The sequence below is a fragment of the Echinops telfairi genome, unplaced genomic scaffold (genome assembly GCF_000313985.2).
Source record: "Echinops telfairi isolate 266 unplaced genomic scaffold, ASM31398v2 ScPeMD7_31;HRSCAF=116, whole genome shotgun sequence".
Lineage (NCBI taxonomy): Eukaryota > Metazoa > Chordata > Mammalia > Afrosoricida > Tenrecidae > Echinops > Echinops telfairi.
In genome coordinates this window covers 60,870,988-60,884,921 of record NW_022103928.1, presented here as the reverse complement: position 1 = coordinate 60,884,921, position 13,934 = coordinate 60,870,988, and the positions used below count along the sequence as shown (strand labels likewise).

The window sequence follows — 13,934 nt, the reverse complement described above, 5'->3', positions numbered from 1 at the left end:
CAACGATGAAACATACAACTTTCCTCTAGTTCCTAAAGGTTTCCTCCCCGCCCCCACTATCATAATCCCAATTCTACCTTGCAAGTCTGGCTAGACCAGAGTATGTACACTGGTACAGATAGAAACCGAAAACACAGGGAATCCAGGGCGGATGATCCCTTCAGGACCAGTGATGAGAGTGGCAATATCAGGAGGGTGGAAGGAGGGTGGGGTAGAACGGGGAACTGATTACAGGGATCTACATATAACCACCTCCCTGGTGGACAGACAGCAGAAAAGTGGGTGAAGGGCTATGTCAGACAGTGTAAGACATGACAAAATAATAGCTTGCAAATTATCAAGGGTTCATGAGGGAGGGGGGAAAATGAGGAGCTGATGCCAGGGGCTTAGGTGGAGAGAAAATGTTTTGAGAATGATGAGGGTAACGAATGTACAAATGTGCCTTATACAATTGATGTATGTATGGATTGTGATAAGAGTTGTATGCGCCCCCAATAAAATGATTTAAAAAAATAAGAAATATACAAAGACCTATGTTCTAAGACAGGATTTGATCATTGATGCGAGAGAATCCAAAGTACAGTAGGAGTTTTTTAAAAAAGGGCAGTAAAATACTCATGGGGACCATTAGAGGCAACAACTAACAGTGTGCAGCATAGTGGCACTTGACAGGCACAGGTTTGGTATTTTTTACTTAAGGGTAGGGCAACCTTGTAAGGACAATTTCAGAGTACTTGTTTACAATTATATCATTTCATATGTGCATATGAAAGCCAGTCAACGAATAAGGAACACCATGACGAATTCATACATGTGAACTACGGTGTGGAGGAAGAACATTAAAGTAACATGGGCTGCCAGGAAAACAAACAATTCTCTCTTTTAAAAGGTGCAGCCAGCATCCTGGCCCACCAAGCCTTGAGTATGATATCTCTGCTCAGGGCTGCCAATGCACAGAGAGGACCAAAGGGCTGGTCCCACTACGAGACACACTGACCCATAGCCCTACGGGGGACAACACTGGAGACACAGTGGGGGAATTGTGCCCGATCTGACCCCACCACACTGAGGCGAAACAATAAGGGTGTGCAACAGAACAGCAAGGGGAACAGAGCAAGGAAGTCCCTAAGGAATACCAAAAATAGACTTCAGGGCCAGGGCTTGGACTTGACCGGAAAACACTCCTAAAAGCCAACAAACAGACCTTGAACTATGTACAGGCTTTTCTTTGTCATTGTTTTTTTTGTTGTTGCTGTTTTGTTTTGCTTTCTTTTGCTCTGTCTTGTTTTTTGTGCATAATATTATGTCTGCAGGTCTATCTAGATAAGATAGGGGGGATAAACAATCTGGAGGAGAAAACAACAGAACCGACGGTTCCAAGGGGAACATGGGAGAGAGGGAGGTGGGGGAAAGGAAGTGGGTGTTAACAAACCCAGGGACAAGGGAACAAATGATCCAAAATCAGTGGTGAGGAGGGTGTAGGAGGCCTGGTAGGGCTTGATCAAGAGCAAGGTAACTGAGAGGAATTACTGAAACCCAAATGAAGGCTAAGTATGAAGGTGGGACAAGAAGAAAGGAAAAGGAAATAGAGGAAAAAACTAGGAGGCAAAGTGCATTTATAGAGGTCTAAATACAGGTGTGTACATATATGAATATATTTATATATGACGATGGGGAAATAGATCTATGATATAGATTTATAGGTTTAGTATTAAGGTAGCAAATGGACATTGGGCCCCTATTAAATACTCCCACAATGCAAGAATCCTTTGTTCTATTAAACTAGCATTCCAGGATGTTCACCACCTTCCTAACACGATCACTGAAGACAAAGTGGGTGCATAAGCAAATGTGGTGAAGAAAGGTGATGGTGCCCAGTTATCAAAAAATACAGCATCTGGGGTCTTAAAGACTTGAAGATAAACAAGCAGCCATCTAGCTCAGAAGCAACCAAGCCCACATGGAAGAAGCACACCAGCCTGTGTGACCACGCAGTGCAGATAGATTCAGGTATCAGGCATCAAAGAACAAAAAATCCTATCATTGTGAATGAGTGGGAGTGCAGAGTGGACACCCAAAGTCCATCTCTAGACAACTGGACATCCCCTTACAGAAGGGTCATGGGGAGGAGACGAGCCAGTCAGGGTGCAGTGTAGCAACGATGAAACATACAACTTTCCTCTAGTTCTTTAATGCTTCCTTCTCCTATCATGATCCCACTTCTACCTTACAAATCCAGCTAGACCAGAGCACGTACACTGGTACAGATAAGAGCTGGAAACACAGGGAATCCAGGACAGATAAACCCCTCAGGACCAGTAATGAGAGTAGTGATACCAGAAGGGTAAGGGAAAGTGGGGTAGAAAGGGAACCGATTACAAGGCTCTATATATAACCCCCTCCCTGGGGGATGGACAATAGAACAGTGGGTGAAGGGAGACGTCAGACAGTGTAAGACATGACAAAATAGTTTATAATTTATCAAGGGTTCATTGTGGCGGGGAAGGAGGTGAAAATGAGGAGTTGATACCAAGGGCTCAAGTAGAAAGAAAATATTTTGAGAATGATGATGGAAACAAATGTATGTATGTATGTATGTATGTATTGTTATAAGAGTTGTATGAGCCCCCACCCCCCACCCCCAAAATGATTTAAAAAATAAAAATAAAAAAGGTGCCAGAATGTTCCTTAGCAGGGACAGCGAGACTTTGTCTCACATAGTTCAGACATGGTATCAGGAAGGACTATTCTCTGGGAAGACATCAGGTCTGGGAAACGGAGGTGGAGACACAGGAGACACAATGGGCTCAGACCACAAGAGCTGTGAGCAGGAGGGTGCGGGCCTGGGCGGCTGGGCCTCTGGGCAGCACCTACCAACAGGGCAGCACAACAGAGACAGGAAAGCAACTAGGGGCTGGGGCCTATTACCACTTTGCTCTGAGGCCGGAGAAGTCACACCTTTTCTCGGCCCTGATTCCCCCTGGAATGACAGAGAGGCCGCCCCTCTGCTCATCTGGGCCTGTCAGGCCTCTTCATGAGGGCACAGCAACCTTTACCTTTTCCTGTTGGCTCTTATCAGAGGGTGTGGGGTCGCATTCCAAAGTATCCTCCTTTGACAGGGTGTCAGCTAAGGACGTTTTGCTGCCATCGGCCTTCCGTTTTGTTCCTCCTTACGTTTTCAAAAGAGAAACGGAGCTGAAGTCGTCAATGATCATACTTGCTGAGTGCAGCTGCCCGCAGGAAAGCCACCTGCTGACGTCCGCCTGGAGGTAAATCCCACCAAACCCCTTGCTGTGGAGCCGACTGTGACTTAGAGACCCTAAAGGACAGAGAAGACCGTGCCCTTGGGTCTCCAGGGCTGTAATTTTGCTGATCGTAGCCAAACATGCACAAACTGTCATCTTTGTGCAAAGAGACGATTAAGTCTGTCCCTGTAAAGTGGCTGGGGGGTTCCACTGCCAACCTCTCAGCTCGAAGCTAAGTGTTCAAACCCCTGGACCACAGGGACTTCTGACATGTGTTTATCTAGGAAAAGTACTGGTTTCATCTATATTGTACTACACAATCATGAATGACCGCTCGCCTGCTCTACCTTATACCGAACCCATTGCTGTGGAGGTAATTCTGACTCAGAATTATGTCCCACCCTATGGGACAGAGTGGAGCCGCCCAGTGGGCTGTAATCTCGATGGAAGCAGACTATCACATCTTTATCCTACAGAGCAGTGGGTGGACTCAAACTGCTGACCCTTAGTTAGTAACCAAGCACTTTAAAGACTGCACCAGCAGGACTCACTTCCACCTACAGGTAGGAGAGAGATAATTTTATCACCTGAAGTGTAGCTCATTTGTAACCCCAGCAAAGAAAAGGCTCAATGCCATAAGCTCTTGTGTCCCTGATACCTTAGCACATAGAACCTCCTAAGTGAATCCAGTATGGCTCGTGTTAAGGCAGTGGTCCCCAACCTTCCTAATGCCTCAACCCTTTCATACAGTTCCTCATGTTGTGGTGACCCTCCAACCACAAAATTATTTTCGTTGCTACTTCATAACTGTCATTTTGCGACTGTTACGGATCGTAATGTAAGTATCTGATCTGCGGGATGTATTTTCATTGTTACAAATTGAGCATAATTAAACATAATTAATTTTAAAAATTATAATTAGAGCATAGTGATTAATCACAAAACAATATGTAATTATATATTTTGAAATAGTGAAATATTTATGTTTTCTGATGGTCTTAGGCAACCCCTGTGAAAGGGTTGCTCGACCCCCAAAGGGTTGCGACCCACAGGCTAAGGACCACTGTGTTAAGGAGAGGCCAAGAACTTACGCACTTTTCTTTCCCGCTGCTCGGAATTTTGTAGGCACAGCAGTGCTGGTATGAGGCGCTGCATCGAACGTATCCAAATCAAAGTTTGCAAGAGGAGGAACATAGTCTGGGATGACTGAAACAGAAAGCAAGCAGAAGCTAAGGGGTGCTTCAAAAAGTCCATGGACAATTGGTATTAAATGATAATGGAATCTTCCCATGAACTTTTGAAGCCTCCTCATATATACCAACCACAGTCCAATACTAAGAATGCAATTACCCAACTGGCTAGAAACTAGTACCCCAAGCCCACCAAGCATGGCTGAATGCCTGGAAGATACATGCAGTGGACATGAGTCACTGAGACACAGCAAATTGGCCAGAGATAACGTGTCATATGGATGATGATCAAGTCACATGAAGCCATATAAAATAAAATGATAAAAAAAATTTGAGGAAAAAAAAAATTTGGGGAAATAAGGACCAAAAATAAAGTAATTTACATGTAAATTTAAAGCTATCAACAACACTGAATCACATCTGTTTATTTTACAGATAATTATTAAGATGCAGGCATGAGTGGGACTGGAAGCTGATACTTACTTCTCGAAGCAGCACCATCTCTTGGCGGTGATAATGGGAGCAAAATAAATGCACTCTTTGTTGTTCCTGTGGTCCCTTAGTTTTTCCTTGGCCCAGCTTAACCTGCCACTAGCGGGGGCATGCCCCATACCCCGTTACCTGCCAAGTACTTCTCCAGGATCTCCTGTAATTCTATGATGTGCTTTAAGCGGGTGAGCACCTTCCCCTTCATCTCAGGTGACGTCTGCTGGCAGAAGGCATTCACAACCTGCAAAAGGGCAGATTACCGCTCAGGTTTCCACCTTGTTCGCAGGAATCCCCCCGGGCTGAAGAGGCCATTCAGTGGCAGGATCTGTGAGTCTAGTCTGTAATGTCAGAGCTCACAGGATCCGTGAGTGTCGTCTGCAATACAAAACGTGTTTTCAATAGCGTGAGGTAGATGCGCTCCGACTGTGAGCCCCACTTCTGGGTAAGACTGGCGTGTAACGAGGCAGAAGAGCCCCGGGCTAGAGATGACGCACATCAGTGAAAGGGAGTCCTCGTCTGCTACTTGCTAGCCAAGGAACCTTGCCGAGTCTTTAGTCTCTGAGCTTTGATTCCTTCGGCTATAAAGTGGGGCTATGGTGTTCAGAAGGATTAAATAGTGTAACTAAGGAATCCACACAGCATAAGACGCGGGGTGACTCGGACTCTTTGAACCTGGAATCTGAGTGTGTGAAAATACTACTTGTCTTGCCTACTTCGTTCTGTAATTGTGAGGACTATACTTGTGCTGAGCTAATCTGCATAAGGGCTTTGAAAAGCGGGCCACAGGGAGGACGGTTCCTCGTTGCCACTACTGTCATGAAGTCCAGTGAGGAAGAAGCCCTGTGGCTGCCTGTGCTCGCACAAGCAGTGTTTCCATCACGGAGAAAGGGAGGAGTTGATTCCAGGCAGAAGGGAGAATATAACCAGCAAAGGCCTAGTGGTAACAGAGTGAATTCTTAAGTATCGCCATATGGCCACCACAGGAGAGGTGCATATCCGGCGTTGGGGGACGCACGGCTGAAGAAGCACAGAGGCACAGGTGCTTAAGGAGCTTTCTGAAAAGTCTTGTGGGAGCCAAAAAAGTGGCTGCTTTTCGAGACTTACAGACAATGGGCGAAGTGCCCCAACCACTGAGCTCACCTCTCGGAACCAGTTGAGGGTGAGAAATATGAGTGAGCACATGAATGACTGCTCTTTAGCAGACATGGACGCCAGCTTCTCTCCAGGGTCCAGGTCCGTGAGGCAAAGAGGGCAATCTGAAAGACAAGGACAAAGATTGCAGCCTCCTTGCATGCAGGCCCTGGAGCTAGCCCTCCTGGCTACCGAGTCCCAGGCACACTTTCACATTGATGCAGCAGGCCCGAGAACGGTCGTGGAGAAGTCTCTGCGGCAGTCAGAAAGGTCAGGGCCAGAGGCAATAAAGAACGATGGGGACATTTGATTTGTGGAGCGTGATGGGGCTGTATGTATGGTTCCGCTTTGGGAATTTGATTACGGCTGCCATACTGACTGTGCAACTGGCAAACCCCTTACCACACATATTACAACTGGTTTGCTCCTGCCTCAAGATCACCCAGGGCTCCCAAGCAGGAAGGAGCTGGTGATGTCATCCTCTACCTAGTAAACCATCGATCTCCTCCAACTTGCCACCATGCTGCCTCTCCACACACAGCCTCAGGAGTCGGAAGTGGGAAGCCAGGCACAACGGAGAGACCAATCTGGGAAGGAAAAGCCACCACATTTTATAGGTGCATTAGTCCACGTTCACGGGAAACCAACCTTACAATTAGGGAGTTTTGACCAAAACAAAGATCTATCTTTCAACACAAGTGGCAGGGAACACAATGGCTGCTCAGGAAATCCGTCCTAACTGGGACTGGAGGGAGAGGGAGAGGGGGGTGAGGGGAGCACATGGACGATTGAAGGTGAGTGTGAACGTGACAGAGGTGGCCATCAATGTCCACAAGGCGCAGAAGGTGCCATAGAAAGCAATGGATCCGGAACAGAGGAGGTGATCATGAGGTGGTGCAAGTGCCCCCTTCAGGGTCCCAACGGAAGCAAGAGATCCTGTCCATTCCCTCAGACCCATCCGAGCCTCATCTACCCAGGGATGAAACCCTTTTGACTTCCTGAGACCCAAGGAACTGGGAGTCCCCGTGAACACCCAAAATACTAACAGAGGTTTCAGAAAGGAACAAGGTCACCAACTTTGGGCCTGATTCAGGGGAGGCTGCTCTGCCCCGGTCTTCCGCAAAGTCCTGAGAGAAGAGCATTGGCAGCAGGTTGATGGCGATCCCGTCCTGACTGTTGTACTGCTCCAGCCCGTAGAGAGCTTTCACGGGGAACAGGCCGTCCCTGTGGAGAGAGGCCCCGCTCAGAGGCCAGCAAAGCTAGCGGGGATCACCCAGTCTCACTCAATGTGGCAGGAATGAGTAGCACAACTTGAAAGAACAGCTGACGCCAAGGAGGCTTCGGCAGGGGCAGGAAGGAGGCTGGAGGACCAGGGAGGCTGCTTGGCTGCATTCCAAGGCATTTGGAAGTCTGCACCAAGCGCTGACATCAGGGAGGAACTTCTTCACAAGGACACCAAGTCGCTGGGCAGACTGGACTTACCCTTCTGGGATAGCGCAGAGATCCACCACGAATGCTTCTTGGAAGTTGTTAAGGATGGCCTGCCCAGCCCATTCCTTCAGGAGGCAAACAAACACACAAACAAACACTGCAACCACGGTGTCCTGGTGGGGAGGCCCTGGGAAAATGACTCTGGGCCTGCTGAGCCTGGTTCCCCACCTCTAGAACGGGTGAGGACGTACACCGCATCATGGCGAAGTGGAAAGTGGACAATGCTCGGCGCAGTGCCTGGCACAGAACAGGCTCTCAACAACATCATCATTGACCCGACGACCTCTGACCACAGCCTCTCATTGCGCCAGTCCCGGCTGGTATGCTGGGCAGACTGGGAAGGAGGTCTCGGGGAGAGCCCTGGGCCTCGGCCTTCCCAATCGGCCTCCATGAGCTCACGGGACGGTCCCTGCCTCAGTGCTCCCATGCTGCTCTCGGGGAGACGAAGGCTTTAATCAATCTCAGTTTAGAGGCTGCAAGCACGGACTCAGGACAGTGCTCTAGGGAAAGGCGCGCTCTCTGTCCCTCTCTGGGTTCTGGGGGCAGGTCCCTACCCCTCAGCCTGCTTTCCTCGTTCCCTGGAGAGCTCCAGGTACCCTGGCAGACGTCTCCCCCCTGTGTGCCTGACTACTCTGCTACTTGGAGAGACTTTTTTCAAGACACAGGCTACCCGAACCCTGTCTCGTTCACATGGTAAAAACAGTGGCTAGCATTTACAAGGCATGCTTTTGCAGAACACAATTCAACAGGCGCAGCCCCACTTCCACACACCAGCCGGGAGTGGGAGGAGCACCGCAGCCCTGCGCTTCACTCAGCGCTTTCCCAGCGAAGACTCTTGACCTACCAGGGTGTTGGGAGCCAGGTGCCCTCCTTGGATCACGTTGGCAAATTCATCGTAATAAAGCGCAGAGGCCTGTGGAGACTGCTCGCTGCAGGAGTGAACTAACTGGAGCAAGGAGCTCACCTAGAACAGTCCAAGAGAAAACCCGGCTCAGTCCTTGGGCTGCCGACCCTGCCTGAACTCCCTCTGCCTTCCCACTTCCTTGGCCACGCTCCTCTGCAGCTCCCATCCCGTTTCACAGCCTCTTTCCAACGGCATGCCTTTTCCAAGCCATCAACACGGGTGGCCAGATGCATTTCGATATGCCCTCTATACCTCCCTCTGCCTGAAGAATTAAATCAAAAGTTCAAGGCCCTGTTCTCTCTCGCCGATTAACTGAGCTTCTCGTGACGCACTTCCTTGCCCAGTGCTCCATAACCTGGTACTTACTCTTCAGCTATCCTGCCTCCCGCCCCCCAAGTACTGACACCTTAATTAGGGAGCATAGACAGACACAGAATTAAATACTAGCCAAGCCAGTAGATTTCTAAGTGCCCAAGAAGTGGCCCAAACCACAAAAGTTACAAGTTCAGGACCAGCTTTTAAACAGCAGTGCTCTCCTGGTGACTTGGGATAAGAAGCACTTTGTCAGTCACTCATGAACCTAACAGGACGACCGAGAACTCACCTCTTCACACTCCTCGTGGCTCAGGTCTGCTCTCCTGGAAGAGCCTCTTCATAAAGCAAAAACAAAGATAGCTTCATTTCACAGTATTTTATAAGAACCAGCAATAAGTGTAAGTCTTCTCTGCTTCCCTGAGGGAGAGGGGGATGGACGGGGGGCGGGAGACGAGGAAGAGAAGGTGAAAGTACAAGCAGGACAGGGGAGCATTTACCGGAGCCGCACAAAATGTAGGATCACAGTAAATCAACAGTAATAAGAAGAGCTGACTATGTACTAGGCAGGGAGTCCTGGTGATGGAGTGGGTTATGCTAAACACAAGCTCAGCAGTTCAAAACCACCAGCCACTCCACGGGAGAAAAATGAGGCTTTCTGCTTCCATAAAGAGTGACAGTCTGGGAAACCCCAGGGGGCAGTTCTAGCCCGTCCTACTGGGCTGCTATGAGTCAGAATCGGAGCTTGAGTTGGGTGCACAAGACAACTTGGATAGACTTGCTATGAGTTGGAATTGACCTGATAGCAGTGGGTGGGAAATGCCAGGCCAGAACCCTGGCAGAACAATGGTGAAGTTTCCAGTTGCTAACTACAAGGTGGGCAGTTCAAATCTAGCAGTCCCCCTGCAGAAGAAGCTCCCATAAGAATGTACTGTCTTGGAAAGCTTTCGGAGCAGTTCTGTGGTCCCAGAGGCAGTGTGAGCCAGAACTGACCTGATGGCAGGGAGTTCCCCTGTGCAAGGCATTGTTTTAAGCAACTAATGCTTCCAAGCACGCCTCTGAAGCAAACGCCGTCCTCATCCTTGCGTTAGAGACCGGGAACCACAAGTGCACGATGGCAAAGCCACCTGGAGCCAGGACAGGACCCCAGACAAGCACCAGGGCTTTAGAGAATGAGCTCTGAGCCAGCCTCGAAGGATGACTCATTTTGACTTGAAAGATGTCCCCGGAGGTCTCAGGAGTTCCTGACAAGTCATTTCCAAGGAGTGTGTCTGAGTTTCAACGTCACTGTGCAAAAGTGACATCTGAGCAAGTCCCAAATCTGATGCTTTTCTTCATGCTGCAATTGTAGCCTCAAGGCAGGGTGGGTAGAGGTGAAGAAAAGTTTGGTGTAAAAATGTTCACCACCATTAAAAATGAACGTACCCCATGGCCACGGAGGCCACCCCCACTCCTAGCGACCCTGTGAGGCCGAGCAGAACTGCCCGTTTCGGTGTCCGAGGCGGTCAACCTTCCTGGGAACAGAAAGCCTCCTCGTCCCATGGAGCAGCTGGTGGGTCAAACTGCTGACCGGGCGCTTCCTACCACTGTGCCCGAGAACAACAAAGCCCTACAGAAATGCGCACTGTCCGCCGACCAGGACAGGAGAAGCGCAGAGCACATCCAAGGAGGGCTGGGGCTCCCCTTTGGGTGGAACAGTTTTAGAAGGGGAAGGTGGGGGAAGATAGGGGGGCCCGATCACCAGGATCTACATTTAACTCCCTCGCAGGGGGGCGGACAACAGAAAAGTGGGTGAAGGGAGGCAGTGGTCAGTGTAAGACATGGAAAAAAAAAGATAAATTATCAAGGGTTCATGAGGGAGCAGGGAGGGAAGAAGGGGGGGAGGGGAAATGAGCTGATACCAAGGGCTCAAGTAGAGAGAAAATGTTTTGAAAATAATGATGGCAACATATGTACAAATGTGCTTGACACATGGATGGATGGAAGGATAGATTGCAGTTAAGAGCCCCCAATAAAATAATTTAAGAAAAAGAAACAGTTTTAGAATTTTATCTCTTGGCAACCCCTAGCTTTTAACTACCCAATGGGAATGACTATGATCACAAATCTGTAAAAATTATATACAGTGTAGAGTCACGCTGAGAAGGGAACATGAAAAGGCTTCACGTATTTGTTGATTTTTCTCATCGTAATGTCTGTTAGAACACTGTTTATGCAAATGTAGCCACCACCTTTTTTTTAGAGTTTCTTTATTATTTTTTTTTTAGTAATTTTTATCAGCTCTGCCCGAATTTTACTCCCAAATCATTTGATCGGGGCACATTCCTGACCTCATTCCAGTCAACAGTCAGTCACACCAAGCAGTGCCACACAACAGCCACCACACTCCTTTTCAGAACATTTTCTTCTGTCCTGTCCTCGTTGACGCCGGAGCCCGTGTGTGTGAGGTAGCAGCCTGACTGCACGCCTGGAGCCGCAGAGGTCCACGTAGTCATGCTTACCTGCCTGATGCCATGACGCCAGCCATGGTGACGGCACCAATCACCCCAATGAGCTTGTACCTCAGCACAGTGCTCGAGAGCTGCTTGCGTATCACCAAGTGCATGTCATCCTGCAACGAGAAAGGACGGAGGAAGCTGGAGACGCTGGGGTGACGCAGCAGAGCCTGGGCCACTGGACGGTAAAGAGTTCCACAACAGCACGCGTCCACCATTCCGTATGAGGCCCGTGAACTGAAATGCATCCCACAACACGAGTCCACTTGCCTGGGCCATGGTCCTCAATGTGATGCAATTACCCAATGTGTGCTAAATCCTAGCCGCTACGGCAAGGAGGCGAGATGAGAAACAGGTACGTTTGTGAGGCAGGCCAGGCAACCTACAAAACTAGGTTGATCCTTGGAGTGAATGTCTTTTGGAGCTATAGATGACACAGGGGACAGATATCAGAAAGACTTCATTACCACCCAGAAGGATGAGCCAGGGGCAGAGTGTGTGTGCTTTGGGCCTGGAGTCCCTGTGCTGTGAGCCTCCTAAACCCGGGGCAGGCGCAGACACATGGAAATCTGGTTGAACCTACTCTAGAGCCTCCCCCAGACCTGGTTCCCCGGACGGAGACCTTCACAGCCTCACGAACTGTGAAAGGACATCTTCTGTCTGTGCAGCCTCCACTTGTGAGGTTTTTGTTACAGCAGCACGAGGAAACTAGAAGACTTGCCTTCCTCCGCCCACCTCTGTCCTTTTGAATTCTGTACCATGCGGGTTTATGAGTGCCCAAAACACCAATTTTGACTCATAGCAACCCTATTGGACGGAGCAGAACTGCCCTGTGGGTTTCTGAGAACGTCAGTAATTACGAGGGTAGGGACTCTCACCTTCCTCAGAGCAACTGGTGGTTTCGAACTGCTGACCCTGCGGTTAGCAGGCCGAGGCGTAACTCATTATGCCACCAAGGCTCCCTCATCCATTACCTAGTCAAAATTGTTTAATTAAAACAGGGTGGGCGGGCAAAGTTGGAAACAGATAAGAGTGATAATGTAAGAAATATGAAGAACGGTGAAATGGGATATCCTTCATTACATAAGACCATGGTTGTTAACCTTCCTAACGCCACGACCCTTTCATACAGCTCATGCTGTGGTGACCCCGTATGTGGGTGTATCTGCATGTGGGCGGACCGCCTGGAGACGGATAGAGGAGCGGTGTCTCAGTTCCTAAGACCATCGGAAATACGGTCTTAGGCGACCCTGTGAGAGGGTTGTTCAGCCCCCAAAGGGGTTGAGACCCACAGGTTGAGAACCGCTGAGGAAACTTGGAAAAGTTCCTGGAAAAGTTTATCTTTTTTTATATACATTAATTTATTGGGGGCTCTTACATCTCTTTTTTTCCCCTTCTTTTCTTTTTTTTCTGTGATGAGAGCACAATATCCAGGATGATCTGCCTGCCCTCAGTATCTACGGTTGGGACCCAAGCACAATATATATATATATTTTTTAACCTTCAGATCTATAGATTTATTTTTCTTAACACAATCAAATACTCAATAACAGTACTTGGCAATAAACTAGACAGATTGCAAATTCTCTGAATACAAAGGTCAAATACTATACATGTGTTTTTGTTTTTAATTGTTTTATTGGGGGCTCACACAGCTCTGATCACATCCATACATCCATCCATTGTGTCAAGGACATTTGTTGTCATCATCATTTCCAAAACATTTTCTTTCAACTTCAGCACCAGGCACACTAACTTTAAACACCCGGATCAAACACTTCGGCTTTCAACTCACGGTGACCCTTACTACTGTGTGCTTCATCTTCAGTCCTGATTAATCAGCTTCAAGAGCACTGCCGACAGCTGCGTGACGGACCACTGGCCTGGTCTCGGCAAGGCACGTTCCCCTGCCCCCACTGTGCTCGCTGTCCATGCAAGCCATCGTCAGCGTTGCCGCTGGCTTTGGCAGGCATGCCAATTTTAATAAGGGACGCACCCCGACTATATAAGAAATGGCCGGCACGGTGGGAAATGTCTTTTCCTGAAATGTTGCAGGTTGGTTATAGCACACTGAACGGCGACCGTCAAGGGAAAACTCACCCTGGGCTCTTTTTTGACTACAGCAGCTATGTGGAAGCAACTGCAGCTTCGATAAGGGCCACTACAGCTCTTAGAACCGTCCATACATGCATTGTGTCAAGCACATTTGTACACATGTTGCCATCACCATTTTCAAAACGTTTTCTTTCTACCTGAGCCCTTGGTAACAGCTCCTCTATTTTTGCCTCCCTCTTCCACCTTGCACCCTTGTGAACCCTTGACAAATTATGCATTATTATTATATATTTTCATATCTCACACCGGACAATTGCTGTCTCCCTTCGATTCTTTTAATACAATTTTTTCTAAGAACTTCCTGTAGCCCCCACCGATACAGTCACAATTTTAAAACCAAAATTCCACAGCCATCATGTTGATTCTAAGAGTGTGCCTCTACAGAGGGTTTCCTGGGCGACAAATCCTTACAGGAGCGAAGCAGCCAGCCCGCCTTTCTCCTGCACAACAGCTGGCAGGTGTGGCCTTGTGGTTACCAGCCCCCGCCTAGCACATCCACACCAGGCTACCAGCCCACCGCCTAGCACATCCACACCAGGCTACCAGCCCACCGCCTAGCACA

General features: G+C 48.7%; 1 protein-coding gene and 1 non-coding gene across 3 annotated transcripts in view; both read right to left on the bottom strand.

Moving 5' to 3' along the window:
• Nucleotides 1–13,934, bottom strand: part of FANCD2 (FA complementation group D2) — a 64,722-nt gene that overhangs the window by 21,990 nt on the left and 28,798 nt on the right. For both annotated transcript variants that reach the window (XR_006680046.1, XM_045290007.1), the window contains exons 19-28: nucleotides 11,264–11,373; nucleotides 9,055–9,100; nucleotides 8,391–8,510; nucleotides 7,538–7,611; nucleotides 7,133–7,279; nucleotides 6,542–6,642; nucleotides 6,065–6,180; nucleotides 5,057–5,165; nucleotides 4,341–4,451; nucleotides 3,057–3,169 (exon numbers count right to left, since the gene is read on the bottom strand). Coding sequence is in view for 1 of the 2 variants with exons in the window: in XM_045290007.1 (XP_045145942.1) it covers nucleotides 3,057–3,169; nucleotides 4,341–4,451; nucleotides 5,057–5,165; nucleotides 6,065–6,180; nucleotides 6,542–6,642; nucleotides 7,133–7,279; nucleotides 7,538–7,611; nucleotides 8,391–8,510; nucleotides 9,055–9,100; nucleotides 11,264–11,373 (1,047 nt within the window). In the remaining variant the exon portion in view is untranslated. The remainder of the gene's footprint in view (nucleotides 1–3,056; nucleotides 3,170–4,340; nucleotides 4,452–5,056; nucleotides 5,166–6,064; nucleotides 6,181–6,541; nucleotides 6,643–7,132; nucleotides 7,280–7,537; nucleotides 7,612–8,390; nucleotides 8,511–9,054; nucleotides 9,101–11,263; nucleotides 11,374–13,934) is intronic.
• LOC115869576 lies at nucleotides 13,287–13,420 on the bottom strand. Its single transcript, XR_004046248.1, has one exon. It is a non-coding gene; the product is annotated as a small nucleolar RNA SNORA16B/SNORA16A family (small nucleolar RNA).